This window comes from Phaseolus vulgaris, chromosome 7 (assembly GCF_000499845.2).
Source record: "Phaseolus vulgaris cultivar G19833 chromosome 7, P. vulgaris v2.0, whole genome shotgun sequence".
Lineage (NCBI taxonomy): Eukaryota > Viridiplantae > Streptophyta > Magnoliopsida > Fabales > Fabaceae > Phaseolus > Phaseolus vulgaris.
The window spans coordinates 39,106,276-39,132,099 of record NC_023753.2 but is presented as its reverse complement, the minus strand read 5'-3'; the positions used below and the strand labels follow the sequence as shown (position 1 = coordinate 39,132,099).

The 25,824-nt window shown below is 32.4% G+C and overlaps 2 protein-coding genes across 3 annotated transcripts; both read left to right on the top strand.

Annotated features, from left to right (window-relative positions):
* The first annotated feature begins 382 nt into the window (after window positions 1-382).
* LOC137827466 (ubiquitin-conjugating enzyme E2 variant 1C) lies at window positions 383-3,136 on the top strand. The gene is made up of 4 exons (XM_068633620.1): window positions 383-678; window positions 1,475-1,614; window positions 2,348-2,473; window positions 2,722-3,136. The coding sequence occupies exons 1-4, from the start codon at window positions 645-647 to the stop codon at window positions 2,860-2,862; spliced, it is 441 nt and encodes a 146-aa protein (XP_068489721.1). The 5' UTR covers window positions 383-644; the 3' UTR covers window positions 2,863-3,136.
* Window positions 3,137-5,557: 2,421 nt separating this feature from the next.
* Window positions 5,558-25,426, top strand: LOC137827463 (rRNA biogenesis protein RRP5). 2 transcript variants are annotated; one of them, XM_068633616.1, is made up of 41 exons: window positions 5,558-5,825; window positions 5,918-6,111; window positions 6,557-6,697; window positions 6,826-6,996; window positions 7,330-7,429; window positions 7,517-7,635; window positions 7,738-7,860; window positions 7,947-8,018; window positions 8,789-8,881; window positions 10,094-10,207; window positions 10,330-10,452; window positions 11,107-11,292; window positions 11,410-11,484; window positions 11,829-11,965; window positions 13,152-13,286; window positions 13,545-13,690; window positions 13,780-13,845; window positions 14,241-14,347; window positions 15,571-15,651; window positions 15,744-15,818; window positions 15,904-16,005; window positions 16,893-17,061; window positions 17,163-17,308; window positions 17,659-17,742; window positions 17,844-17,941; window positions 18,432-18,573; window positions 18,883-18,957; window positions 19,221-19,371; window positions 19,821-20,442; window positions 20,777-20,837; window positions 21,207-21,352; window positions 21,434-21,617; window positions 21,844-21,942; window positions 22,421-22,779; window positions 22,874-23,050; window positions 23,961-24,057; window positions 24,135-24,290; window positions 24,376-24,606; window positions 24,687-24,770; window positions 24,860-24,973; window positions 25,168-25,426. In XM_068633616.1, exons 1-40 carry the CDS (start codon window positions 5,654-5,656, stop codon window positions 24,965-24,967), a joined length of 5,721 nt encoding a protein of 1,906 aa, XP_068489717.1. In that variant the 5' UTR covers window positions 5,558-5,653; the 3' UTR covers window positions 24,968-24,973; window positions 25,168-25,426. The 2 variants fall into 2 exon arrangements, with proteins under 2 accessions (XP_068489717.1, XP_068489716.1); XM_068633615.1 differs by having other exon boundaries at window positions 25,078-25,426.
* The last annotated feature ends 398 nt before the right edge of the window (window positions 25,427-25,824 follow it).

The following is a 25,824-nucleotide window of genomic DNA, read 5'->3' as shown; positions in this document are numbered from 1 at the left end:
ACTCATATCAAGTTAAATTGATAAAAAATAAAAAGATTGAATAAATTTATTAACCATAGAATATTTATTCATGAAGTGGAAGAATAAATTAAATTATATAAAATAGTAATTAATGCCTATACATTTTTAAACATTTAAAACTACCGAGATAAAAAATACTAAAAATATATTAAAAATCAAAACATTATTTTGTATAATATTTTTTTAAAATTATAATAAAAAAAGTAAGAACATTTTTCAATTTTATTTTTTAAATTTTGTTTGTTTATCAGTTTAAATAAAAAGCACGAAAAAACATTCAATACTTGTATCAAGTAAAATGACGAGGACACAATAATACAATAAGTTTGTATTAAATAGAAAAATTGGGCCGAAACAGAACGGGCCCTTTTGGTCCATAGATTAGCAGTGAGGGACCAATAGTCATTATTCATTGCGAAAATCTTTCATCATTCTTTCTTTCTACAAAATCCCTCATTTCCTTCTTTCTTCCCATTTCCCACCTTTTCATCATCGTTCATCGCCTCCACCACGCACTCACCCAGATTCTCCTTTCTCTCTGCCTTCTTCTTCCCTCTCCAAATTTTGATTCTTTCGATCAGATCCGCCACCCCCACCTCCCCAAAACCCTCTGCCACCCATCCATGACGCTTGGCTCAGGAGGATCCAGTGTCGTGGGTCAGTCCCTCACTGTTCTTTCTCTGCCTTATCAACTATGCCCTTTTTCTTTTTCATCTTTTTTTTCAAAATTCCTCTTCTTGGTCTTCAGATTTTTTCCCTTCGTCGTCTTGCCGTTGACCTAAAACATTCCATGTTTTTTTTTATTTGCTCAATTCTTGTTTATTTGTCTGTTTTTGGGGTTTCTGTTTGTGTTTTGTCGGAGGATTTTTGGATCGTTGGCTGCGCTTTCCCACCTTGTAATTTTTAGTCTAATGTTTTGTTTTCCTTATTTTGTAAAGGGTGGTTTTTGGTGTTTTTATTTTTTGTGATCATGTTTAATAAAATGTTTTTTCCCCTTTCATTTCACGTCTTCAATCATGGGCACACGTTTTTTTTGCAGCTTTTGTGCATTAGTATGTATTTTTTGGAAATGCGTATGTTTTGTTGTTAATGTTGTTTGGTGTCTCTTGTTAGAAGTATATCTTCTCTGGGACCATTTCTCTTTTGATGGAGTGTTCTCATATTCTTTCATAAACTTCATTCATTGAAGTTAAGCAAGCGTGGAAAAGTAATTCAGAATGTGTGGTTGAACCTTGTGGCATGGTTTTAAAAGCGACTGTGATTTGAGTATGTGATTGCAGATGCATTTGTCCATAATTTCAATGCCTCTGTAATGCATGCCTTTTGAATTTAAGTTGTGGGATTGTCAGTGATGACTTGAGTTGATTATCAACGTTTTCTGTCAATAGCATGCACATACTTGTGAACCTTAACTTGTTTATGTTTTGTTAAATATTTGTTCGTTTATTTGCAGTTCCAAGGAACTTCAGATTGCTGGAGGAGCTTGAACGAGGAGAAAAAGGTATTGGAGACGGCACAGTTAGCTATGGAATGGATGATGGTGATGACATCTACATGCGATCTTGGACTGGCACCATTATTGGCCCCCATAATGTAAATATTTCTGTCACTTCTGTAGATTAATCTTCATGCATGTGTGTCTAATCACTGTCATCAATCGCAAGTAGCAGTACAAAGAGTTTGTCTCGAAAAATGTTTACCATTCCGAAGATTCTAACCTATATAATTTATATTAACAAGTAGTGGCTGTAAATTCTGATGTGACATCCATCTGCAATGGCTCTATTGTGTTGCTATGGTGCATGGTTGATAATTGTGTAATATTTTATTTGAAGAAGTAAATTCGTTTGCAGATGCTGATTTATTGTATCAGAATCAGACCCTTTCAGTGCATATATTGTAACATTTTCTGCTTGGGTGTGTTCTGTACATGCTAGTAAATTCGTTTTTTTGTCCAAATTTAAGAATTTGGTTGTAAGTATTGACTTTTATGTATTTGTACATGCACATTGTGTATTATTCTATGCCTGTATGGAGTTGAGCATGATATTGATGTCTATTAAATTATAATGGGAAGTTTTATTACTGTTCTGTAATTAATAGGTGAGTTTTTGGCTTTCTTTAATATTGAATACGCATGCCTTGCAATTTTCTGCTGGATTGTAGACTTTAAGTCTGTTATGAAAATTCGTTTTTCCATGAATATGCAAGTTTGCATAAGTTTATATTTTCATACAATATATATGCTTTTATTTTTTGTTTATAGTTAAAAGGCTGTCTGCAGGTCCTGTAATTGTGTTCTTCTCATTTATCTTTTCTCTTTCAGACTGTACATGAAGGAAGAATCTATCAACTGAAGCTGTTTTGTGATAAAGACTACCCAGAAAAGCCCCCAAGTGTTCGGTTTCATTCACGGATCAACATGACCTGTGTTAATCATGAAAATGGAGTGGTATCATTTATAATCTTTCATATGTATTCATTGCATAAATATTTTGTGCAGTGGTTGCTGGGGTAATTAAACTGTTCCAATCTAATAACTGTGCTTACTACTTCAATCTGTAATAACTTGAGATCTCTTTTATTAGAGATCTAATCAAGTTTGATATGGGTTTTCGGGAAGAAGGGAATAATGAAATATATTTCATTCTCAATAACTGATTATCTGTGTGAAGATTTATAGACTGGTACATGAATCAGGTTGAACCGAAGAAGTTTGGTCCTCTTGCAAATTGGCAAAGAGAGTACTCCATGGAGGATATACTGACCCAGCTGAAGAAGGAGATGGCAGCTCCTCATAACCGGAAGCTTGTGCAGCCCCCAGAAGGAACCTACTTTTAGCATTGAAGACGGTATAGATGTCAGCTTGTATTGCATATGCTGTATGCAATATATAGTGTGTAATGCTTTGTGGATCCTTCCTTCTGAATTCAAGAACATATAGGGGAATGCCCCAAAAGATATTTCCATCTCCTTGCCTTCAAAGTTGTTTTGTTGTCTTTCTCAACTGTGCTGAAGGGGGACTGTTTGATTAAAATATTGTGTGTAAAATATTTCTAAAGCAACTATTTTAAGTAGTATTTTCCCTTTAATCCCAAAGGTGCTTTCAATTTTAGTCTTGCTTCTTATGCCTTCACTTTTTCTCTTGCTTCTTATGCATTCACTTTCTCTCTTTCTTCTTATGCATTCACTTTCTCTCTTTCTTCTTATGCATTCACTTTCTCTCTTGCTTCTTATGGCTTCACTTTCTCTCTTGCTTCTTATGGCTTCACTTTCTCTCTGCCTCTGTAAGTAAGGTGGAGCCAAATGGAAACTTGGCAATGGCAATGTGATGTGCTTTTTCTTTGGTTCTCTTTTTAGTTGGCTGGTTTCAGATCCACCATTTTGGTGTGCCCTTTACGAAATCTTCTCTCTGATATGAAACAAAAGTAACCAAGTTACCAATTGAATATTTGGTACAGTTAATAATAAAGCTTATGAATTTTATTCTTTTATAAGACAATATTTGTTTTTTAAGAATATCTTATGATACTTGGTTTTTTAAGATTGGAATCAGTTTATTTTATGAATTATGAATTTAATTAGAATATATTGATAGTGTAAAATATACTGTTATTTAATTATAACTTCACATTTGAATCAAAACTATTGTCTTTTATATCAGAGTAATTTTTAGTTGATTGAGAGGTTAAATTTATGCTTGTATATATATTAAAACTAAACTTTGAAATAAAAGGAAAATTGTAGAACTCCGAAATTATTGTAATTGTTAAAGCAATATGTAAGTGTTTGAGATTTATCTTTACCAAACAGGGTAATTTTAATTTGTTAAGTTGATATTCTCTGTTATGAATATTAAAAAAAGGTCGTTTTAAGTTTAAATTGTTCATAATAATTTGCAAGTTTAATTTGTTCATAATAATTTGCAAATATTATTTATTTGGAAAGATATTGATTTTTTTCGGTATTTTCATACTTATTTAATTTGATAACATAACTTAATTGAATGAAATGTTATTTTAAGTGCCATTGTACGTGACATTATATTTTAGCAACTAATAAATTAGCAATTATTTTTTTTTATAAACAAATAATCTACAGAATAAAATTAAGATATTGCATATCCAAGCTTTATTTTAGTAAAATGTGTTCAAGTTAGTTCAAGCAATTGAAATCATTTTGGAGCTTTTTGAAATTTTGAGATTGATATAGACTAAAACAAAATCAAAATCAAAATAAATGCTTTTTAAGGTGATCAAGAATTTTAGAATGAATTAAATCCTAGGGCGAAATAATATGATAAAATAAAGTATTTACAATTCCCATGGATCATAATACAAAATATGATAAGATCTTGAAGTGTAACTTAAACCTAAGATAATATATCTACATCTCAAATATAATGAATTCCTAAAGATAAAATAATTATCTACAATCTTAGTATATCGAAATTTTAAAATAATTAAATTTAATTACCTCATAAAATAGATAAAATAATTATTTATAATTAAAATTTTATCTACTCCTAAAATAAGATAGATATTTTCTTAATGTTAGCTTGTCCCTTCTAGCATTTTAACTATAATTTAATAATTAATTTAAAACTTGTCATTTTTTAAAAACTTTTTTAGACTATGTGAGTAAATAAAATATTTAAATGATTTCGTACCCAAAATATATATTCAATGTTTTCATTTAATTATTGATGGATTAATTTGTTTCTAACAAATATAGAATATAACAATTAGTAATATATATATATATCAATTAAAGATGATTTTTTTATTAATTACTAATAATATTTGAGTAAGAATATTATTATTTTTATTAATTATCCAAATTAGAATTAATAAATTTAATATATTTTTTTAAAAAATGTAAACATTTTTAACAATTTTTTTTTGTAGTATATATAATCAATCTAATGAAAACACTTATTTAAATAAAAAATTCCAAAATTATTTTTGTTTTATTATAGTACAATTAGTCATACGAGGTTAATAATTAAATAATTTTTATTTATTTATTTCAGAATGATTTATCTTTTTTAAAATAACAATTATATGATTTTTAATTCTATTTTTATAAAACGATATATATATTAAATTAAATTATTTTTTATTTTTTAATTAATTAATTATCAAAATAATAAAATTATATATATATAATATAATAAAAATGTGAATAAACATATTTTTTATTAGTATTTAATAATTTTGAATTTTAAAACATTAATCAGTTTTTCATAAATAATTCTATTATAAATAATAAAAAATATAGATAGACAATTTTTGTCTTAATTATTTTACAAATATAGTAAAAATATTATATTTATTAACAAAAAAATAATATCTTATATTTCCTCTAAGATAACAACAGAATGAAATATAATATAAGTGTTCTTTATTGAAAAAAAAAAAAAAAGTTAAGTCGAAGAGCTTTTACGTAATACTTGAAGAGTTATAAAAGGTAGTCTCCTATTAAGGTAGGGGGTGCATATAAATATTTTGTATCCCGTTGTATTCAGGCCCAACTTGTGTCGAAACAAGTTCTTATTTTTCTTAGCACTTCTCAACCTAAAACCCTTTCTTCTAAACCCTGTTTCTTCTTCTCTGCCAAGAAACGTTTCCACATGGCACCGCCCAAACGAACGCAGATGAAGGTCTCAGGTGACAAACCAAAAATCGACAAAGCCTCAAAGAAAATTTTCAAACGGAAGGAAAAGAAGCAAAACGACGCCGCCGCAACTAAGTCGGAAAAACTCCCTTTGCAGCTAGAAGACGAGGTTCCCGATTTCCCTCGAGGTTGCACTCAATCACTCTCCGTATTCCATATTTTTCTACTGAGTATTCATTTTTAATCTGAATTTGGTTTGTATTGAATGTGTTTCATGTAGGTGGAGAAGTTTTTGCAAATCCAAGGAATGATTATGATGAGTTTGGTGGCGAGAATCACTCGAGAAAGACGAAGAAGAATAAGAGAAGAAAGGCTTTGATTAAAAGTAATGAGGCTGTAGATGATTGGGGCTCGCTTTCTGGTGAGGGTATCACCGGAAAGTTGCCAAGGCGCGTGAATAAAATTACTCTCAAGGTAACATGCAGCATTTTGTAGGATGGAAGAAGCAGATTGTTAATTACACGAAGATAACTTTTAGGAGTGGGAATGTTACTAACTACCTTGCTTGTTGTTTTTGCATGTTGTGTTTTTTGCTTTCTATTTTACTTTGTAATTCCATGTAAAGATTAGTTATAGTGATCTGCAATATACTGGTTTAATATGATAATTACATAGAAATTTGAGCTTTTTTAGTTGGTGGTTGAAAGTTTTGTTGATATTGTATCTGCATTGAATGATGAATTCAATTAACTGTTTTTCTTTTAAAATTTACAACCGGAATGTTCAAATCAGTGTTACAATATGCATTTAGTCTCGAATTATTACATTTTATTATTTGCTTATAGAGATCATACCCGATGGATTCCTTTTGCTTTTTCTGTGTGCGGTGCTTTAACTTTTTGTCTCACATGTATGTCAGAATATAACTCCTGGAATGAAGCTTTGGGGAGTTGTTGCTGAAGTAAACGAAAAAGATCTCGTAGTTAGTTTACCCGGGGGTTTACGTGGTTTAGTTCACTCAGCAGATGCAGTGGATCCTATTTTTGATGATGCGATTGAGGTGTGCAATAAGCTTTTTGTAAAATTCTGATTGTTCTTCCTCCTCTTACACATATCTTCACTCTTCAGCATAAGTTTTTTTATTACTATATTTTAACTTTATTGTTCTTTCTTGTTTGTTTGCATCAGGTTGGGGAAAATTTCCTTACTGGGGTATTTAATGTTGGGCAACTGGTTTCTTGTGTTGTACTGAGATTGGATGATGACAATAAAGAGAGAGGAAGAAGGAAAATTTGGCTTTCGTTGCGTCTTTCATTGTTGCACAAGAACTACAACTTGGATGTTGTTCAGGAAGGCATGGTATGTCATTGTTTTATTAGGAAACTATGTGTAACTTTTGTACATCATTCATCTAGACTAGGATTTAGTTTCCTCCTTTGATTTTTAAGATATTTTCAATTATGACCTATAAAGCTCGGATACGCCTCTTAAATGGCGTGTCCGTGTGTCCGGGCAGTGTTACAATATAAAAGAAAATTAGTTCTTATTATATTCATTTTATTATGCTATTTTGGTCCATAGCCTGTTGTGGTTTTTTATCCATTCACTATATTCAGAGGCCTTTGAGAGTAATAGGGATTATGGAATATGATATGGAGCTTTTGATTTTTTTTATACACAACGTATATTCAGGTCCTGGCTGCATATGTTAATAGCATTGAAGATCATGGTTACATTCTTCATTTTGGTGTGTCTTCTTTCATGGGATTCCTACCAAAAGACAGCTCTACTGGTAAAATAAAGTCAACTGCTGTGAATTTTATAATTTTTTCTGGCATGACCGAACCAAACTCACTTTATGGTTTTCTTCCTCATGCAGAAGGCCCAGGTGGTGAAGTAAAAATTGGGAAACTTCTTCAGGGTTTGGTTAGGAGCATTGATAAAGTTCGAAAAGTGGTTTACTTGAGTTCTGACCCTGATACAATATCCAAAAGTTTGGTATGGTTTCTCTGTGATCATTCTATTGTCTTTTTGGTACCTAATTTTAATGATTCTCACTTTCCCTTCTGATTGGTTATTTTCTTTATGCATTTGATACAGACCAAGGATCTCAGAGGTTTATCAATTGATCTTCTAGTTCCAGGAATGATGGTAAATGCCCGGGTGAAGTCAATCCTTGAGAATGGTGTTATGTTATCATTTCTCACATACTTCACTGGAACTGTAAGTGTATCCTGTAAGTGTGAATTGATCATCTTGGCACAGCCATTGCCCTCACAATATTAATATTAAGATTAATTTCATTGCAGGTTGATCTGTTTCATTTGCAAAATATTTATCCTGGAACAAACTGGAAGGATAAATACAGTGAATCTCTTAAGGTACTTTTGAATTTTATATTTTGCATGCAACATTTATGAGTTGTATTCCTGTTGTTTCCTGACACAGTGAAATACTTTCATTTCAAGCTCCTGCGGTATATTTACACCAGTTATTTAGTGCAAGATTTTTCATGTATGTATTGTGTTGGTGTGATCTAATATTTGAATGAAAAAAAACATTTTGATGCCTTGTTTGGCTTTCTGCTAATAGGTAGCATTTGCTTTTTTGGTTCCTCTGTCGTTTCAGAGAGACAACATTTAAGCAGTAAAATGATGAGGAATTTGATCCATATTATAGTACAAGCAATGCATTAGAAGCTGCTTGCAGATTAAAGCTCTTTAGTCTTTTCTTCTACTCTTCTTCAACTGATATGGCTTTCAAATTTAAGTGTAATTTTTTGTAACTACAATAATACAAGTGGATTGATATGTGCATTTCACAAGTTCTTTTATGGCTGTTATTTTTTCTATCAAAAGAATTTATTTTTTATTTTCTACTCAACTCCTCCATAAAAACAATGGTTGTGTATTTTTTGTTATTTGATATAATTGGATTTCGGATTGCACTTATAAATTCATAATGCATCGTCATGTTTATTGTGTTATTTATTGTCTTCATATTTACTTATTTCTCTTGATGGATATTCACACTGGGTTTGAGATATGGTTGGTGTGTTTTTCAGTTGATGTTGTCTTTTGTTCTGCCAAACTGATTACCACTTTTTAAAGCTACTTTTTCTATTTTCTAAGTTCCTTTTTATGTAATATAGGTTGTTTCTCGAGTATTATTTATTGATCCATCAAGTAGATCTGTTGGTTTGACGCTAAATCCATATCTTGTTCTGAACAGAGCCCCTCCTTCTGTAAGTATTGTAGCTTATATATTGTTGATGGGATATTTCATTCCATGGAATGGATTCCTTAACTGTTTTCCCTTCTCTTTCTAACCAATTGGCCTTCAATGTTCTTAAATGATCTATTTCTTATTTTTGTGGTGTCCATAATTAATATCCTGATTAAAGCATGTTTAGATTAACTTCAATACTCATCACGAAAAAATTGAAAATGTTTTAAAATTTTAATATTATTGGTAGGAATTTTATGCACTAATTGGAAATGCATTTGAAATTATTAGAAAGTGAGTTTAAGTCTAATTTTAACCTTACAAAACCAGTGTGTAAAGCGAGGTTTGCCACCATTTATATATTGTATATTGTAAATTGAACTTATCTCAAGTCAATGTGAGATTTCTAACCCCTCCTCTCTCAAGTCAATGTATTGTATCTTGTGCGTGAGACTTGATATTTGTGGGAGGTCCAATAGCGAGTGACACGATAAACTCAACCAACTTTGTTAGGATAGACTTTGATACCATATTAAAAAGTGAATTTAAGACTAATTTAATCTCACAAAACTGGCTTGTAAGATGAAATTTGCTACCACTTATATATCATAAATTGACCTAATCTCTATGTGATATGAGATTTCCTACAAAAGTAATCCTAAAATAATTTCTATAATAAAAGGGAAGATGACTTCAAGTGATCTCTACTATTATAGTGTTGTTTCTCATTAATCAATGAATTGTTTACCTCATTGTATATGCATGTGTTGCATAGCCGTGAAATCTCTACACTTTCTGTTATGTCTGGGGAAGTGTGAAAGAATGCTGGGAAATTTACATAGAAAGAACCAGCCTTTTTAAAAATGGTTGAATCTTACTGATATAGTGATTTGAGTAATCATATAAATTTAGGAATTCCAATAAATTATAAGTAGTTTGCATCTGTTATTCTTACAGAGTGCCTTGATGATAATAGAAGTTGGGTTATCACTGATGTAAAATACTATGCGTGTTGTTTCTGGGGATTGAAGTTGATGTGAAGCTTTATTTACTGGTCTTTGAGTAAGGTGCTATAGTATTTTAAATTTAGGATTTGAGAAATAATTTATTTCTGCATTGTAACATCTCTCCTTTTCTCTCTTTCCTGGTGTTTGATGTTGGTAGTCTGTTTTTTTAAAGTTGGTAATCATTGTTCCATTTTGTAGACTGATGAACTGACTTTATTGTGCAGAATGTTAAAATTGGAGATATATATGATGACTCAAAAGTTGTAAGGGTGGATAAAGGATCAGGACTATTGCTTGAAGTTCCATCAATTCCGGAGCCAACTCCAGCTTTTGTCAGTGTAAGTAGGGTCTGCATAAGTTTTAATGATGCAGAGTTTTACAGTATGACTACATTACAATAATAACAAGCATTACATGACCAAGGAAAAATGTAAAAGATCTTTGAAATTATTGTTGACAGATATCTGATATTGCCGAAGAGGAGATCCAAAAACTTGAGAAGAAGTTCAAGGAAGGAAATCATGTTCGAGTTCGGATTCTTGGGTTAAGATATTTGGAAGGAATCGCAACAGGAGTTTTGAAGGTTGTCATTGCACTAACATTTAATTTTCAAAAAGATGATAAACATTTGTAATTGAATGATTACATTACCTTTTTTGTTGGTACACTTGAATCATATACTTTTTATTTTAGTAATTTTGTTTGGAGAATGGGATACAAAGACTGTGTTTCACATGTATTATTATAAAATGAAGTTAAGTTGGAGCTTTATCTTTTTATGATTTACTTGTTAGGTGACCAGCTATGGTTTATACTGGCTAGGGTCCAGTTGTGATACACTTATATCATTTAGTCAACTGTGCTTTGTATCTGCACATCAATTTTCTGTTGAATTTGAAAATACTTAGGTAGATTTGTTCAGAGTGTTTGAATGTGATAACCTTTTCAGAGTAGAAGCAATATAATTTAGTTTTTTTTTATATTCAATATATTTTTTATAATGTCTATCATTGTTAAACATTTTCTTGAATATGCAAAGGGATTATATTTGTTACCCATTTTTTTTTGGAAAAGAAAAAATAATAATTTTGATTCATAAACTGAGCTACTATGTTGTTTCTATGTATAATGAATTAATGTGTAAACATATTAAATTTGATGGCACATGGAATAATGTTGAATTAATAGTTAGTAAGTGGTTTTCATTTAATCATCTTCATGATTTCATATCATGCAGGCTAGTGCTTTGGAAGAGGAAGTGTTTACTCATTCTGATGTCAAGCCAGGCATGGTGTTGAAGGCTAAGATTCTTTCAGTTGACAGCTTTGGTGCTATAGTGCAAATTCCAGGTGGTGTGAAGGCTCTTTGTCCCCTTCGACATATGTCTGAATTGGAAATTTCAAAGCCTGGAAAAAAATTCAAGGTTGTATTCTTGCTAAGCATGCTTGTTCTTATTATTTTCAGTATTGTCAGTTGCATCCCTGTGGTGGGGCAGTTTTTACATTCCGTGGCTGAAGTTTTTGCTTGAATTATGTTACAGGTGGGAGCTGAATTGATTTTCCGTGTGCTTGGTTGCAAGTCAAAGAGAGTGACAGTTACACACAAGAAAACCCTCGTATGTTTCTACATGTTAACTCTTCTCCAGTTTATTCAATCTCAATGATATTATAGTAATTTCCATAAACTTTAGATTCTGTTTTTCCTATTATAACAGCCTTTAGTTCATGAAATATTCAGAGCAGCATTTGTTGAGGCAACAGTGGGTGGGGTGGGGTGGGGGTTTGGAGGAAGTGATGCAAAAGCTTCCCTTTTCTGTTTACACCTATCAATATGCTTGTTTGCCCATGCATTGTTCTCAATGGAGAAGAGATTTTGGCAGCATTTATTAATATCTCCCCGCAGAACCTAAATGACTAGTTCTCTATTCAATTTTGAATCAAATATATGTTATTTTTACAGGTGAAATCGAAACTTGGGATTATTAGTTCATATGTTGATGCAACTGATGGTTTGATAACCCATGGATGGATAACAAAGATTGAAGTTAATGGATGCTTTGTACGGTTTTACAATGGGGTGCACGGATATGCTCCTAGGCAAGTCTCATATTTGTATATACTTGTATCATAATCACAGTCAGTTATGTTCATAGTTGCTTAGTAGTATTTGAAATTTCATCTTCATTATTTCAGCATTTAGTCTTTGACTAATTTCTTCATTCCTGTGTCATTGATATAACATGAGATTTTATGTTTGAAGCATTTTGCTTCCTCACAAGATAAAATTATATATAGAAGTCCTTTTGTGAGCAAAAAAAGTTCTATCAAAGTAAGTGTGTTTTGGCATTGCACAGGGTTTAAAAATATATTTTTCTGCTATATAATTTTTCTTCTCTTTACTAACCATGCTTTTCAATATTTCATATGGTTTTCAAAGATGTTTTACTGTTTAATTTTCAACCATGTTGATGTTTAAATTGGATATTCTGTATGTGTTATTGTTAGTTATCAATAGTTTGCTTTAGCAGCACCATAATAGCGGTTTTTTCAATAAAGGTCATGGAAGCTATTGTTTTTGGGGCCTTTAAAGGTCAATGTTGAGATTATGCTCCCCCTTTTCAGAATGTAAATTGTAAAATAATAATACTTAACTTTGTGAGACCCACTCATCTTGGGCAGTATATCAAATGCCATCCACCCTCCATTATCAACACTCATCTTTGATGTTTGAATAATGAACCCCCAATCTGTTCTTTTCTTTGTGCTACACTGAACCTCAAATTTTATTGAATGTTTGATGTCTCCTGATTTAAAAAAAATATGGACGAATTTTTAATTTTGTTTGTTTAGATGACCTTTTCTTTTATTTACTTGTATAATTTTCTTAAAACCTTTATTGAACTTGTGCGCATACTACCCTAGAATAATGACTATTTGTGACTCTGCTGGAGCCCCCCAATTATTTACTTGCCAATCCATTGTTTTTTGTTTCTGTCATTTGGCTTTAACTACTTTCATTTTATCAACTGATCCAAACTTTCATATTATCTTTGAGTTTCTTGCTAACTTGGTTGGACCAATTTGAAATTTGAACAAGTCTCTAATTGCAGTATTTTATTTTTTGGTTGTATATTGCCTTCCTATGATTATGTAGTGGGCTCTTGGAAAAACTACTGACTATATTATTTAATAAATTTTCACTGTGATGTCGATATTGGTGTTATTTTCTCAAAGGACCTATATTATGTAATATATTCATTGTTCTGATTTGATGTAAGAGCAGATTTGAACTTGGATTAGAGCCAGGTGCTGATCCAGGTACTGTGTACAATGTTGGACAAGTTGTCAAATGCCGGGTCATAAGTTCCATTCCTGCTTCACGGAGGATCATTCTTAGTTTCATGATAAAGGCCTCAAGGTTTGCATTTTTCCTCTTTCTGCTTGTTGGGATCCTGCATCTGGAAATGTCTACTAAATTTTTCAAGTGTGTAATTGATCATCAGACTGTTTTATTTTTGAGAGGATCATATACTTCCAATTATAAAAAAAAGTAGTTTGACTTCTGTCATGTTTTATGAGAAGCTATCTGCTGACTTTAGTGATTTTTGTAGAAGGTACAGGCAGTCACACTGCTGGTGTTTTACTTATGCTAATCCAATGTGAATTAAAATGACAGGGTATCTGAAGATGTTATGGTTACCTTGGGCAGCCTTGTTTCAGGAGTTGTTGACAGAATTACATCCGTTAATATAGTTGTTCGTGTCAATGCAAGTAGTTTCTCAGGGGGTACAATATCCATGGAGCACTTGGCAGATCATCATGGTAAAAATTCCCATATGGTTTGGTAAAGGCTTTTCCATTTTCTGCTCACTCTTAATATAATTGCTAATTCTAGCTTCTTTTTTCTGTAGGGCAAGCTATTCTGATGAACAAACTATTGAAACCTGGATATAAATTTGATCAATTGTTGGTTCTAGGTACTGTTATGATGTTGAGGACATAGAATGTTGTATCCCATGTCATGACCAAGTTGATGCCTGTGCAAAACTATTAAGCAGGAATTGTTGATGATTCTGCCTTTTAGTTTACTACTATAAGTAAAACTATTATGTTTTTGTTTATAATTGTACTTTACGTAAAGTATCAAAGAAATAAGAGGTCAATTTTTTACATCGTAACATAAAAATATTCATAATTTTATTGCCTTTGTGTTGTGTTTGAAACAGAAACTTTAGCATCCTTTTTAATGTTATTCCTTAGATATGAATGGTACTCTTATTGTTATGTATTTTTCTTTTTCGTGTCATTTATCAAGTTGATAACTTTCATTATAAGCCTACATTTACTAATTAAATGTTTCATTTCAATGTAGATGTTAAGGGAAGCAATTTGATTCTGTCTGCCAAAAGCTCTCTTGTTAAACACGCTCAGCAGATTCCTTCAGATATCAATCAGATTCAGCCTAACTCTGTTGTGAATGTAAGTGCTGATGTCTATTGAATAATAAAACTGTTTTTGTTATACTTAGTATGTCATAGGCAGCAGCCCTTATTTACGATTTCTGAAAGTTGTATTGTCGATTACTCAAATCTCTCTCTCTCTCTCTCTCAATATATATATGTATATATGTGTATGTATATATAACTATATATATTTTTACACACACAAACTTCGGAGGAGTGTAGGAACAGTCTGTTTTTCAATCTATAACCTTCAACTTGGTAGCAGAGTGATCCCTGTCCTCCCTCCAGTCACTGTCGTATCGTTGGAAACTGCTGTTGTTGGAATACTATTCCTTCCTGAAGACTTAGGGATGGTTCACCTTGTCAAGCACAACCTAACCCAAGTGGTTTCACGTCCAAACTCTTGCCCACATATTCTCATGTGTCAATATTACAATCTGTCCTGTCACACATGTGCATATAACATGTCAATATGCCGCCATTGCAATGTCACCACAGGTCTTGCGAGAGCTTCCTTGGTCTGTTTCAAGCATCATCTTCCTGTACAATTGTACTTAGCTTGGTTGGTTGGCTGGCTTGTACATGAACTTCCCATATTTTTTCTCACAGGGACTGCTATGGCCACTCTTGGCTCTGTTTTAGCCCCTGTTTTTTCCATCTCTGGAATACCCACCATCACCACATTGAAACTGTAGTAAAAGGTTATTATGGGATCAGTAGAGAATAATGCTCAATGTATGGAGCTCGATTTCCAGCCATGTGCTGTGCTGTGGCTATCTGTGGAAACCACATTTTAAAACGCTGTTCTTTTGTGAGAAGGGCTCACATTATTTTGCTAACTTTTACAATTTCTACATAGCTCAATAGAGAAATCAACTTGAAGTATTTTTTTACTAAATCATTAGAAGACCTGAAGTTCTGTTTAAATGTTCAATGCTTGGCACATACAATTTATTTGCTCCAACTTGAGGGAGAGTGTTTAGTAATAATTATCTTTTGTTGTATAGCTTCTATAAAGCTGCTTTATTAGCCCTTGTTTATGTTTAGTTGTATGTCAATTACTTAGATACTCACACACATCAGTGGAGTGTAGGAACACATGTTTTTCAACCTTGTGGAACATATATGAATTGCTTCCAGCACGTTTTTGAAAGTCACAACTTTTTAACATGTTACTTTTTTGTCGTTGACATGCTGCAAAGTTTCTGTTCTTTACTCTATAAATTGTGCATGGAGCAGGGTTATATATGTAACATAATTGAGTCTGGCTGCTTTGTTCGTTTCCTTGGTCATTTAACTGGCTTTGCTCCAAGAAATAAGGTATTTCGGGTCTATCCTTTCTTTTTCTTTTACACATCTCACTATATCTTACGCACATGATAACTTGGACCTCATTCTATTGGTTTGTATAGGCTGTAGAAGACCAGAAAGCCAATATTTTGGAAGCCTATTACATTGGTCAATCAGTTCGCAGCAACATATCCAATGTTAGTATGTTGAAGGTTGTAAATGTGAATTTTTTGAAAGCTTAGTGCTGGCTAAAACAGTGTAATTCTTTTTTATAAACATCAGGTTAGTAGTGAAACTGGTAGAGTAACACTCTCTCTAAAGCAGATAGATTGTTCTTCAACTGATGCATCATTTATTCAGGAGTACTTTCTCATGGATGAAAAGGTATGAACAATTGTCAATTAACTCTTAATATTACTGACCCGTAGTTTTATGGGTGTAATTTGGTGCTCTGAACCCACAAATCCCTATGCACCGAAACGTTTTTGTAAGTTGGGTTTCCTTTTATTGCATCCAATTAGAATTGGGTTGAGAACCACGTTCTTGAGTTTCAAACCCAATGAACACAACTCAACTAAATGATAAATGTATAATATTGATCTGTTTCTACTATACAAAAAAAGTTTGATTTTTAATTGTAGGAATAATGTTCTATGATAACTGTACGTAGATGCTACATATTATACATGTTATTACTGTGAAATTGTGTTTGTCTTCCTACCTAGACCATTTAGATTATTCAAAGTAATGGCGTTTATTTTATGATTACTGTTTAGATTTTATTCAATATTTTGAGAATTACTGTTGAGATTTATCAACCCAATCATCTGGGTTGCTAAATATAAAAAGGTAATATCCTACCCAATTATGTTTAATTGGATTGGGAGGAAAATTGTACTAGATTTAACCCTACCTAAACAATTTATGTCCCTAATTCTACATGTTAGATTGTTTATTTTTTCCATGCTAACTCAAAGACATCTATTCTTATGCTGTTACCAGTGCTGAGTAAAATATTAGGCCTTGTTGACATACTAGCGGTCCAGTTTTTTTTTTTTTTTTTTTAATTGAGAAGTAGATATCTGATTAGAAAATGATATAGAACTCTGTTATGTAACTAGATCAGGGAATGAAGTTTTAATAAACCATATCTGCAAATTTTTATTTGCATCTCCTTTTTTAATTAAATCTTGGGAAATACAAAATAGTAATTATTTTTACGTCATGTCTCTTTTCAATTGCTTCTAATCTTTTGTGCATCTTTGAATTAGATTGCGAATATTCAAAATTTGGACTCTGGTGCATCTGATTTGAAGTGGCTTGAAGGATTTAACATTGGTGCGGTTGCAAAAGGGAAAGTTAAGGATGTTGCGGATGTTGGACTTGTTCTAAGCTTTGAAGAGCATAATGACGTTTTTGGTTTTATTACCAATTATCAGTGTATGTTTTCTCTTCTCGACTTCTTACTTAGTTTCTAACTAATATGTTTGAGTGATTCTTACTCAATTGCAAATTCCACCTCTCTCTGTATTATTCCTTAGTGGCTGGAACTGTTTTGGAGAGTGGGTCAGAAGTGGAAGCATTGGTTCTTGATGTTGCAAAGGCAGAACGCCTTGTTGATTTAACTCTAAAACCAGAGTTCTTTAATAGTTCTAAAGAAAGTTCCAGAAGTCGTACCGACAAGAAGGTAATCATTTTATCCTGCACCTCATCCATGTTCACATTTTGGTCCCAAAGGGCAGAGAAAAACTTGAGTAATTTTTTTGATACAAGTTATATGCTGTCATGCTATGGAAGCATTTTTATGTAATTACTATTTATAAATGAAAATATTTGGTTACACTATTTCTTTCTTCTCTCCAATAAACATTCCCTTTTTAAATGAAAGGAAAATAGTTCAGATTTTTTCTTTCTTGATATGATCAAGGTTCCATAATCAGCATTCAATTTTGTCTTGAGAAGGGCAGCCTTGTGCATGATGTTCCAATATTATTTCTTTATTTTGACCAAATGAATGAAATATCTCGTTTATTCTAGAAACGTAGAAGGGAGCCATCCAAGGAGTTGGTATTGCATCAGACGGTGAAGGCAGTAGTGGAAATTGTGAAAGAAAATTACATGGCAAGTATTGATATTATTGTTCTTTCACCATTGGCTATTTTCTGATAAAATTTGTTCATGCATATTAACATATTTTACTGAATTTATTCTTTGCAAAGCAGGTTGTATCAATTCCAGAAAATGATTACTTGGTAGGATATGCATCTATATCGGACTATAACACTCAAAGGTTTCCTCATAAATACCAAAATGGGCAGAGGTGTGCACAAAAATTAGTGATTAAATTTTTTAATTTAGTTTCTCATTTGATGATAAAGTGGGTACATCAATGTTTTTTAGAGCCATATTCTGAAGAATGACTATTATGAGCCATCAATTCCTAGACATCAATTCCTCTTATTACATTGGTCTTCCTGAAAAGGTTTTGTGGTTGAATGCTCTTTTTCTTTGAGATACAAGGAAAGGCTCATGAACCATGAAAGCTCTCTTGTAAAAATGAGAAATGTCCAAGGTTTATAACCTTTATTTTAGCCATATTTATAGTCAATGTGGGGCTAAACCACCAACCTCAAGATTGTAATTTAGGCAACCTCCATAGAGGTTACAACTAAGGCATGTTAGGATGATTAAATTTAAGCTGACTTTCTAACTCCTTGCCTTCTATGTTAGTTTCCATCTTGTATTATTTGGTAGGAGAATTTTTTCCTGGTTTTCCCATAACACATTGCATTCATGTTTTACTTGGTCAGTGTTACTGCAACTGTTATGGCTCTTCCAAGCCCAGAAACATCGGGAAGGTTGCTTTTACTTCTAAATGAGGTAAATGAGACAGCTAGTTCTAAAAGATCCAAGAAGTCTAGCTATAAAGTGGGAACTCTGGTTGAGGCAGAGGTATGTGGGTTTATCGTTTTGTTTTCAAAATGTATGTATGTATTTGATGGTTTTCAGTGTGTTCTACAAGCAAGCTTATACATACGGACTGTCATAAGCTTCTTTATTATGCATGTGATTCGCATTGGCTATTATTTTTCTTTTTACTAGAAAAGTGTACCATTCTTATAGCTTGCTAACATTTTCCAACTTTTATAGACTGAATATTTTCTACTATTTCTCCATTACGCTCTTATTATATCTGAATACTACTACTTTTTGTTTTTCTGACAATTACGAATGTTCTTTTGTTATGACATTGTTGTGTAGATTACTGATATCAATATGTTTGAACTGAAAGTTAAGTTTGGGTTTGGTCGACATGGCAGGATTCACATAACAGAGGTAACCTTTCTGTGTTTCTGGTGTAGATTTAAATTAGCATTTTAAGTTGTAGATTTGATACAGCTTCTAGCACTATGTGGGCTTTCAGTGTGTCAGATGTAAGCATGTTACCCAGGGTTGGTACTGTTTTAATAGCTGTAAATTGTGACCATGTTTAGATAGCAGTAACCTTAATTTTGCAGGGGTGAGGCTTGCCCTCTTGCTGATGTGCTATTTTTGTTTTACTATTTTTCTCAATAGTTTTGTGCCCTATCTGTGGGCAGGTACATAATGGTAATGATTTGAAAAATCCATTCTCTAGCTACAAAATTGGACAGACAGTGACTGCAAGGATTGTTGCAAAACCTAATGCAAGAAATGGCAATTGGAAGGGCTCACAGTGGGAGCTTTCTGTCAGACCTGAAATGGTTACAGGTTAGTGTAGCACTAGCTGGCAAAGATGTGAATGATATAAATACTGTGCAATTTGTGAAACATATATGCAGAAATACGGGTTAAATTTAAGACCTACAATTTGTTTCATAAGGTGTAATAATTTTATTTGTATTTTGACATCCTTATTTTATAAACATTTATGCTCTTGTCATTATATATTGATATTGCTATCAGTCTCATTTTTATTGGAATCAGGGGTAAATATATTTTCATCCCCACTCATGATTGAACTGTATTTTGGTTTTCATATATACTTATCCAGTCTCCCTTATCTTCTATGTTTGTTTTCTAATGAAAAAATTAGCATAATCTTTAAATCCGTTTTGTCGGTATCTACTAGTTAAATTTATTCCAACAGTTTGTCTGTTCATTTTTAAAATTATCGTAATATTTCTGCTATGTAATTTATTATCTGTACTTCAATTCAGGTTCCAGTGATATAGATGATGTATCAGGAAATTTTGAGTTTATAATCGGGCAATGTGTGGCTGGTTATGTATATAAAGTAGAAAGGGAATGGGTATCGTTAACAATATCGCGAAATGTGAGAGCTCAGATATATATTCTTTATAGTGCTACTGAACCCAGTGAGCTAGAGGGTTTCCAGAAGCGATTTCATGTTGGGCAACATGTTTCTGGTCATGTACTAAGTTTCAACTCAGAGAAGACGGTATTGCAGTTGGTTCTATGCCCCTTCTTAAATCTTACTTGCAGAACAAATGAAGAGCCACAATATAATGTCGTGGACAAGGATTTAACAGCATATGTACACGAAGGAGATATTTTAGGTGGAAGGGTTAGTAAAATATTTCCAGGTGTTGGTGGATTGCGTGTTCAAGTAGGTCCTCGAACATACGGAAAAGTACATTTTACTGAAATTGCAGACTCATGGGTGCCTGATCCATTGTCTGGATATCATGAAGGGCAGTTTGTCAAATGTGTAGTGCTTGAAATTATTCATACTGTAAAGGGTAGCATTCATGTTGAATTGTCCTTGCGATCTTCCAGTGTGAAGCTTTCCCAAGATTCTGTAGATGTTCAGAGCATTGTGTAAGTAGTAGTACTGATCTTTGTGATTAATTTTAAATAGTTTTAGACTGGGCCGCTTATTTTTATCCAACTAATATATACAGTAAATCTTTCCGAATTCTGGACACATGTCAAGTTTTACTGCAATTTTTATTGCTAATTTTACTTTATTTTTTCTGCATTAGAATTGGTTGTTTGGGTTTATGTTCATTGGTTGACTTTTGTTCAAACAACGGGTTTGTGTTCTAGTTATGTTAGAACCCAACACGTTTTATAATGATTATAGTAATAATATGGTAGAATCTGTTATACGTGATATTTCATCTCATTACATTATCAATTGCTGATTTTTCAGGGATGCTAATGACAAACGTGTAGAGAAGATTGAGGATCTACACCTTGGTATGATTGTAAAGGTATAGTCTTTTTTTTTTGTCTATTTCCTTTTAGAGATAAATGCTTCAACTTTCTAGTTTTCATTTTTCTTCAGTAGGACTTCTGTCTTTCTTTTCTTTTCTACCATTTCTCTACTATATTTTTCTCTTTAGAAAAATCAAGGCAAATCTTTTGCTTTGTTGCAGCAGTATTCTCTTGACGGAAATGAGTAAAGATTGTTTGTTTACGGATGTCTGAGGAGAAATAATTTTGAAATTAGTGATCCCCGCTGTATTATAATTTATATCACACATATTTCCATTCACGTCTCCTAATTTATATTTTTTAAATTTGTAGAACTCACTGGACTATTTTTTCTTTTTGATTTATTTATGTCTTCTTTTGGCTAGGGTTATATTAAAACTGTCACACCAAAGGGTTGCTTCATTTTTCTCTCACGAAAGATTGATGCCAAAATTCTTCTATCCAATTTATCTAATCAATATGTTGAAGAACTCGAGAAAGAATTTCCTATTGGAAAACTTGTAACTGGCAGGTAAGTACTCAATCTATTTTTTCCGTTCACATCTTAAAATCATACATTTTTGAGGGAATGTACTACGGCCAAAATTGGCAGGGTTATATCTGTGGAGCCTCTTTCAAGTCGTGTTGAAGTTACACTGAAGACATCACCAGTTCTCCATACATCCAAATCCGATATTATTGATTTCAGTAAACTTCACGTTGGAGATATTATATCTGGCAGTATTAAGCGGGTTGAGTCTTTTGGTTTATTCATTGCAATTGACAACACAAACATGGTATTTGTACAACCTTGGTAGCCTTTTCTTGTCCATTTATTTGTAACAAAAAGTATTATGATCTATAAAAAAATGAAGTTTATATCTCATCAATGCTTTTAGCATTTTATAAGTGTATGCATCGTATATTAGTTATTTTTTTAATCTCATGCTTTTATCCTTTTATTAACTTGGTGATCAGCTTGGTTCTGTGAGCTCACTTGGTTATGCTTCTTCAATTTCCTAGGTTGGACTATGCCATGTATCAGAAATTTATGATAACCAGATTGAGAATATCGAAGCAAACTATAAACCTGGAGATAGAGTAAATGCAAAAATATTAAAGGTAAATCAAATATATAAAGCTTTAGATATACTGGGTTCTATGTTCTTTCCAGGAGATTATATAACTTCTAGCTGTTAAATGTGCTTGTTTTTATTTTTCTGTCTATATTTTACAATCGCAAATGCTTTGCATGAGACCTGTTGCATGCATTCAGATAAATATATTGACGATTCAGAAAGTTGCACCATAATTAGGGTAGATCTGGCAGACAAACCTAAAATCCACAAATTGCTTGAAAATAATTTATAATGAATGAAAGCAGTTGTAATTTTTGTGAGGCATAAACAAAGTTGATGAATAACTACAACACTTCTAAATGGTATGTTAACTTGTTCAAACTCTAATTTCTATCTTAATTATCATTAAATTGAGTGAAATAATGAATTCTTATTTGTCCCATGTCAACTAGTCTTTCTTTCTTGACCAGTGTGTATTAAAGTAAATTGCTAATTACTTGCGTTTCTGTAATTATCATCAGGTGGATGAAGAAAGACACAGAATTTCTTTGGGAATGAAGAGTTCACATATGAGGGATAGAACATTACTTCAAATAGCATCCAAGGATGAACTTTTTGAAGATGTTATGAAGTCTATAACTTCTACGCATAGTTTTCTTAAAACCTCAAATTTAGACGTTGAGGATGAAATTAATCAATTCCCAATTCTTTCACGAGCAGAAGATAGGGGAGACATTCCACCACTTGACGTTTCCCTTGATGACTTTGATCAAATTGATGTAAATAATGCTAATAGTCACAGTGAAGAGAATGCAAATGAAGAAGTCATTATAAAGGAAAAACATAAAAGGCACGAAAAGAAGAAAGCAAAAGAAGAAAGGTCAATATAAATGCTTTCTATAAAATGTTATCTCATTTTGTTTATTCTTCTTATTGCTTTTTAATCTCTAAAATGGGGAAGTATTTTTGTACAGGGAGAAGCAAATAAGGGCAGCCGAGGAAAGATTACTGGAGGAGGATATACCTAGAACTGCCGATGAGTTTGAAAAGCTTATTAGAAGCTCTCCCAATAGCAGTTTCATCTGGATAAATTACATGGATTTCATGATTTCTATGGCTGCTGTTGAGAAAGCCCGCTCTATTGCAGAAAGGTATATCTGAAAAACTATGATTTTTTGTTTGGATTTTTGAATGATTATGAAATTCAACTTGACTAATCCTGGGCTTTTTCTGGGTGTCGTAAACATCCTATGCTAATGCAGATCAAAAGAGGGTTTTACCAGTTCTCTTTTTGTTTATTCTCGTTTACTTTTTGGTCAATTATTTTCTATTAGACATTGAACCTTCTATCGAAGACTGTTTTTATATACTCGTTTGTGTTCTGGTTTTAATATTTATATGGAATTGGTGATTTTGTTTACTATCTCTATGCTAAACTTTGAAAGTAGTAAACAAGTGAAAACAACATGTTTTCTTAATTATTTTGTAAATAAAATATAAAAGTCGAGACAAGTTTTCAAACTCAACAGTTGTATCAACCAAAGCAGCTATATCAGCAAGATGGTACACCCTAAATGTTACATTTGTTTCAACAGTTACTTAAACATTTAACTTTGATGCTGCTGCTTAGACATAATAAGATTTGTTGTGTATTTGAAAGGCCTCCTTCATAGATTGGTTATAGAAAAAAGAGTAGGTTGTAAATCTCGTTATGTACTTTCTGAAGTATGAAGATTGAGCACTTAAATAAATAGCTTCTTTTAAATATGAGATGGATTAAATGATGATCTGCCTATGTTGTCATTGTTAGTAAAATTTTGAAATAGAGCGACTTGAGACTAGACACATCAATTGTTTACTAGTATTTTTATCCATCACAAAAGTGGGGAATAGTCATGAATCATGTAGTTTGTTTTTCCGTGATTGTTTTCTTTGAAGTTTTTGTTTGCAAACAGTGTATTTCTCCCCTTTAACCTGGCAGAATACATCCATGTGAAGATCATATTACCATAGTCATCTTACTTCACATTGTTTTACTCACATGAATCCATAATTTTGAAGAGCTTTGATGACCATAAATATCCGAGAAGAGAATGAAAAGCTTAACATCTGGAAGGCATACTTTAATTTGGAAAATAAGTATGGCAACCCTAGAGAGGTGAGCAGAACGTGCAATTTCAGTTTTTGCTTGTTCACAGTTGTAATGTGGAATCCTTAATTAGTGTTTTTGTGTAGGAGGCTGTAATGAAAGTATTCCAAAGAGCACTACAATACAATGATCCCAAAAAGGTCTATCTAGCACTGTTGGGAATGTTCGAGAGGACCGAACAGCATAATTTAGCTGATGACCTTCTCAATAAAATGACAAAGAAGTTCAAGCATTCGTGCAAAGTATTGTAACTTTTAAGTATAAAATACTACTCTTTTTGTCTAGTTAAAAAAATGTTTTCGGAACTTATTTTGCGCTGTATTTTAGGTTTGGTTGAGGCGTATACAAAGTCTTTTGAATCAAAACCAGGATGAAATCCAACCTCTCATCGATCGAGCTTCTTTAAGCCTTCCCAAACATAAGCATATTAAATTTTTCTCTCAGACAGCTATTCTTGAATTCAAAGCCGGTGTTCCAGATCGAGGGCGATCCTTGTTTGAAAAAATTCTTCGGGAGTACCCAAAGAGAACAGATTTATGGAGTGTTTATCTTGATCAAGTATATTATTCTCTATCTCATTTTCTTTTTGTATTAGTATTATTTTGATCCTAACATCCCTGTGTTTATTATTTTGATAGGAAATTCAACATAAAGACGAAGATATAATTCGTGCGCTGTTTGAAAGGGCTGTTAGTCTGAGTCTCCCACCTAAAAAGATGAAGGTGTGTGCACCGATCTATATTACTAATTTTGCTGATGTTTCATGTTTTTACGCTGGGACTCATTTGGATTTTGTTGTCTTGATTGACAGTTCTTGTTCAAAAAGTATCTTGATTATGAGAAATCCCAAGGTGATGATGAACGTATAGAATCTGTGAAGAGGAAAGCAATGGAATATGTTGAGACTACTCTGTCTTGATAAAAGGTCACCACTGCCTTAGTTTTGAATTTTAAAACTGGCTTTCCTAAGACAGTTTGAGTTTGTTAAGGCATGATACCTAAACACTACTTGTTTTCCTAAATCATCAGGCAACAGGATTTGATATTGGCTGCCTCTGTAAATGGAGTGATTCTAACAATACCTGCTAGTGCTGCTAATTGCTAATCTGCTTTCTGCAGTGTAAATTGATGAAAGTTTTCCAAGTGAGTTGTGAATGCAACAAATGATGCCAAGAGAAAGACAGCTTTGGTGAAAGAGGAAATATATAGGTCCTTCTATTCTGTCTTCTGCCCTGTTTATTCCATTTATTTAGGCTGTAATTTTTGGTTTTAGAAACTATCTTTCTTCAGCACTGAGGTTGGGATAGTGTTTGCTGAAACAAATTTTGCCATTGTAACCATTAATTTATCATTAAAATGATTAACTATTGCTCTAGTATTACTTTCTAAATTATCCCCGTAGGAAGCTTAAATTTTGGTAATATCTGAGTGAAAATGTCAAATCGTCCGAGCAAGACTTGTTATTTAACCTAAAACAAGCTACTGATATCTTAAAAGGATAAAATCACTCAAGTGGTATGTTAGAACACATTTAGATAACAAATGTCGGACTTTTGTCTTACTCATAAAATCTTTTTAACAAACCAGAATGTAAATAAATAATTGAATCTAGTGTTATTACTATTACTATTGTAAGTACATGGAAAATGTATGTTTGATCATAGGGTAAACATAATTCCATGTCAGTGTCAAGTGTCATGGCAAAACATTAAGCTCCTAGGGTGAGAGATTCTCTTCCCCCATCGTCAATTTATTTCTGCTCAGAATATGAATTGA

Bases quoted from the DNA above. Each gene is read 5' to 3' on its own strand.
- LOC137827466 (XM_068633620.1), top strand. From the start codon at position 645: ATGACGCTTGGCTCAGGAGGATCCAGTGTCGTGG. The intron at 679-1,474 runs GTCAGTCCCTCA...GTTTATTTGCAG, and splicing joins AGGAGGATCCAGTGTCGTGG to TTCCAAGGAACTTCAGATTG. The intron at 1,615-2,347 runs GTAAATATTTCT...TTTCTCTTTCAG, and splicing joins CCATTATTGGCCCCCATAAT to ACTGTACATGAAGGAAGAAT.
- LOC137827463 (XM_068633616.1), top strand. From the start codon at position 5,654: ATGGCACCGCCCAAACGAACGCAGATGAAGGTCTCAGGTGACAAACCA. The intron at 6,112-6,556 runs GTAACATGCAGC...CATGTATGTCAG, and splicing joins TGAATAAAATTACTCTCAAG to AATATAACTCCTGGAATGAA. The intron at 15,652-15,743 runs GTATTTCGGGTC...TGGTTTGTATAG, and splicing joins GCTTTGCTCCAAGAAATAAG to GCTGTAGAAGACCAGAAAGC.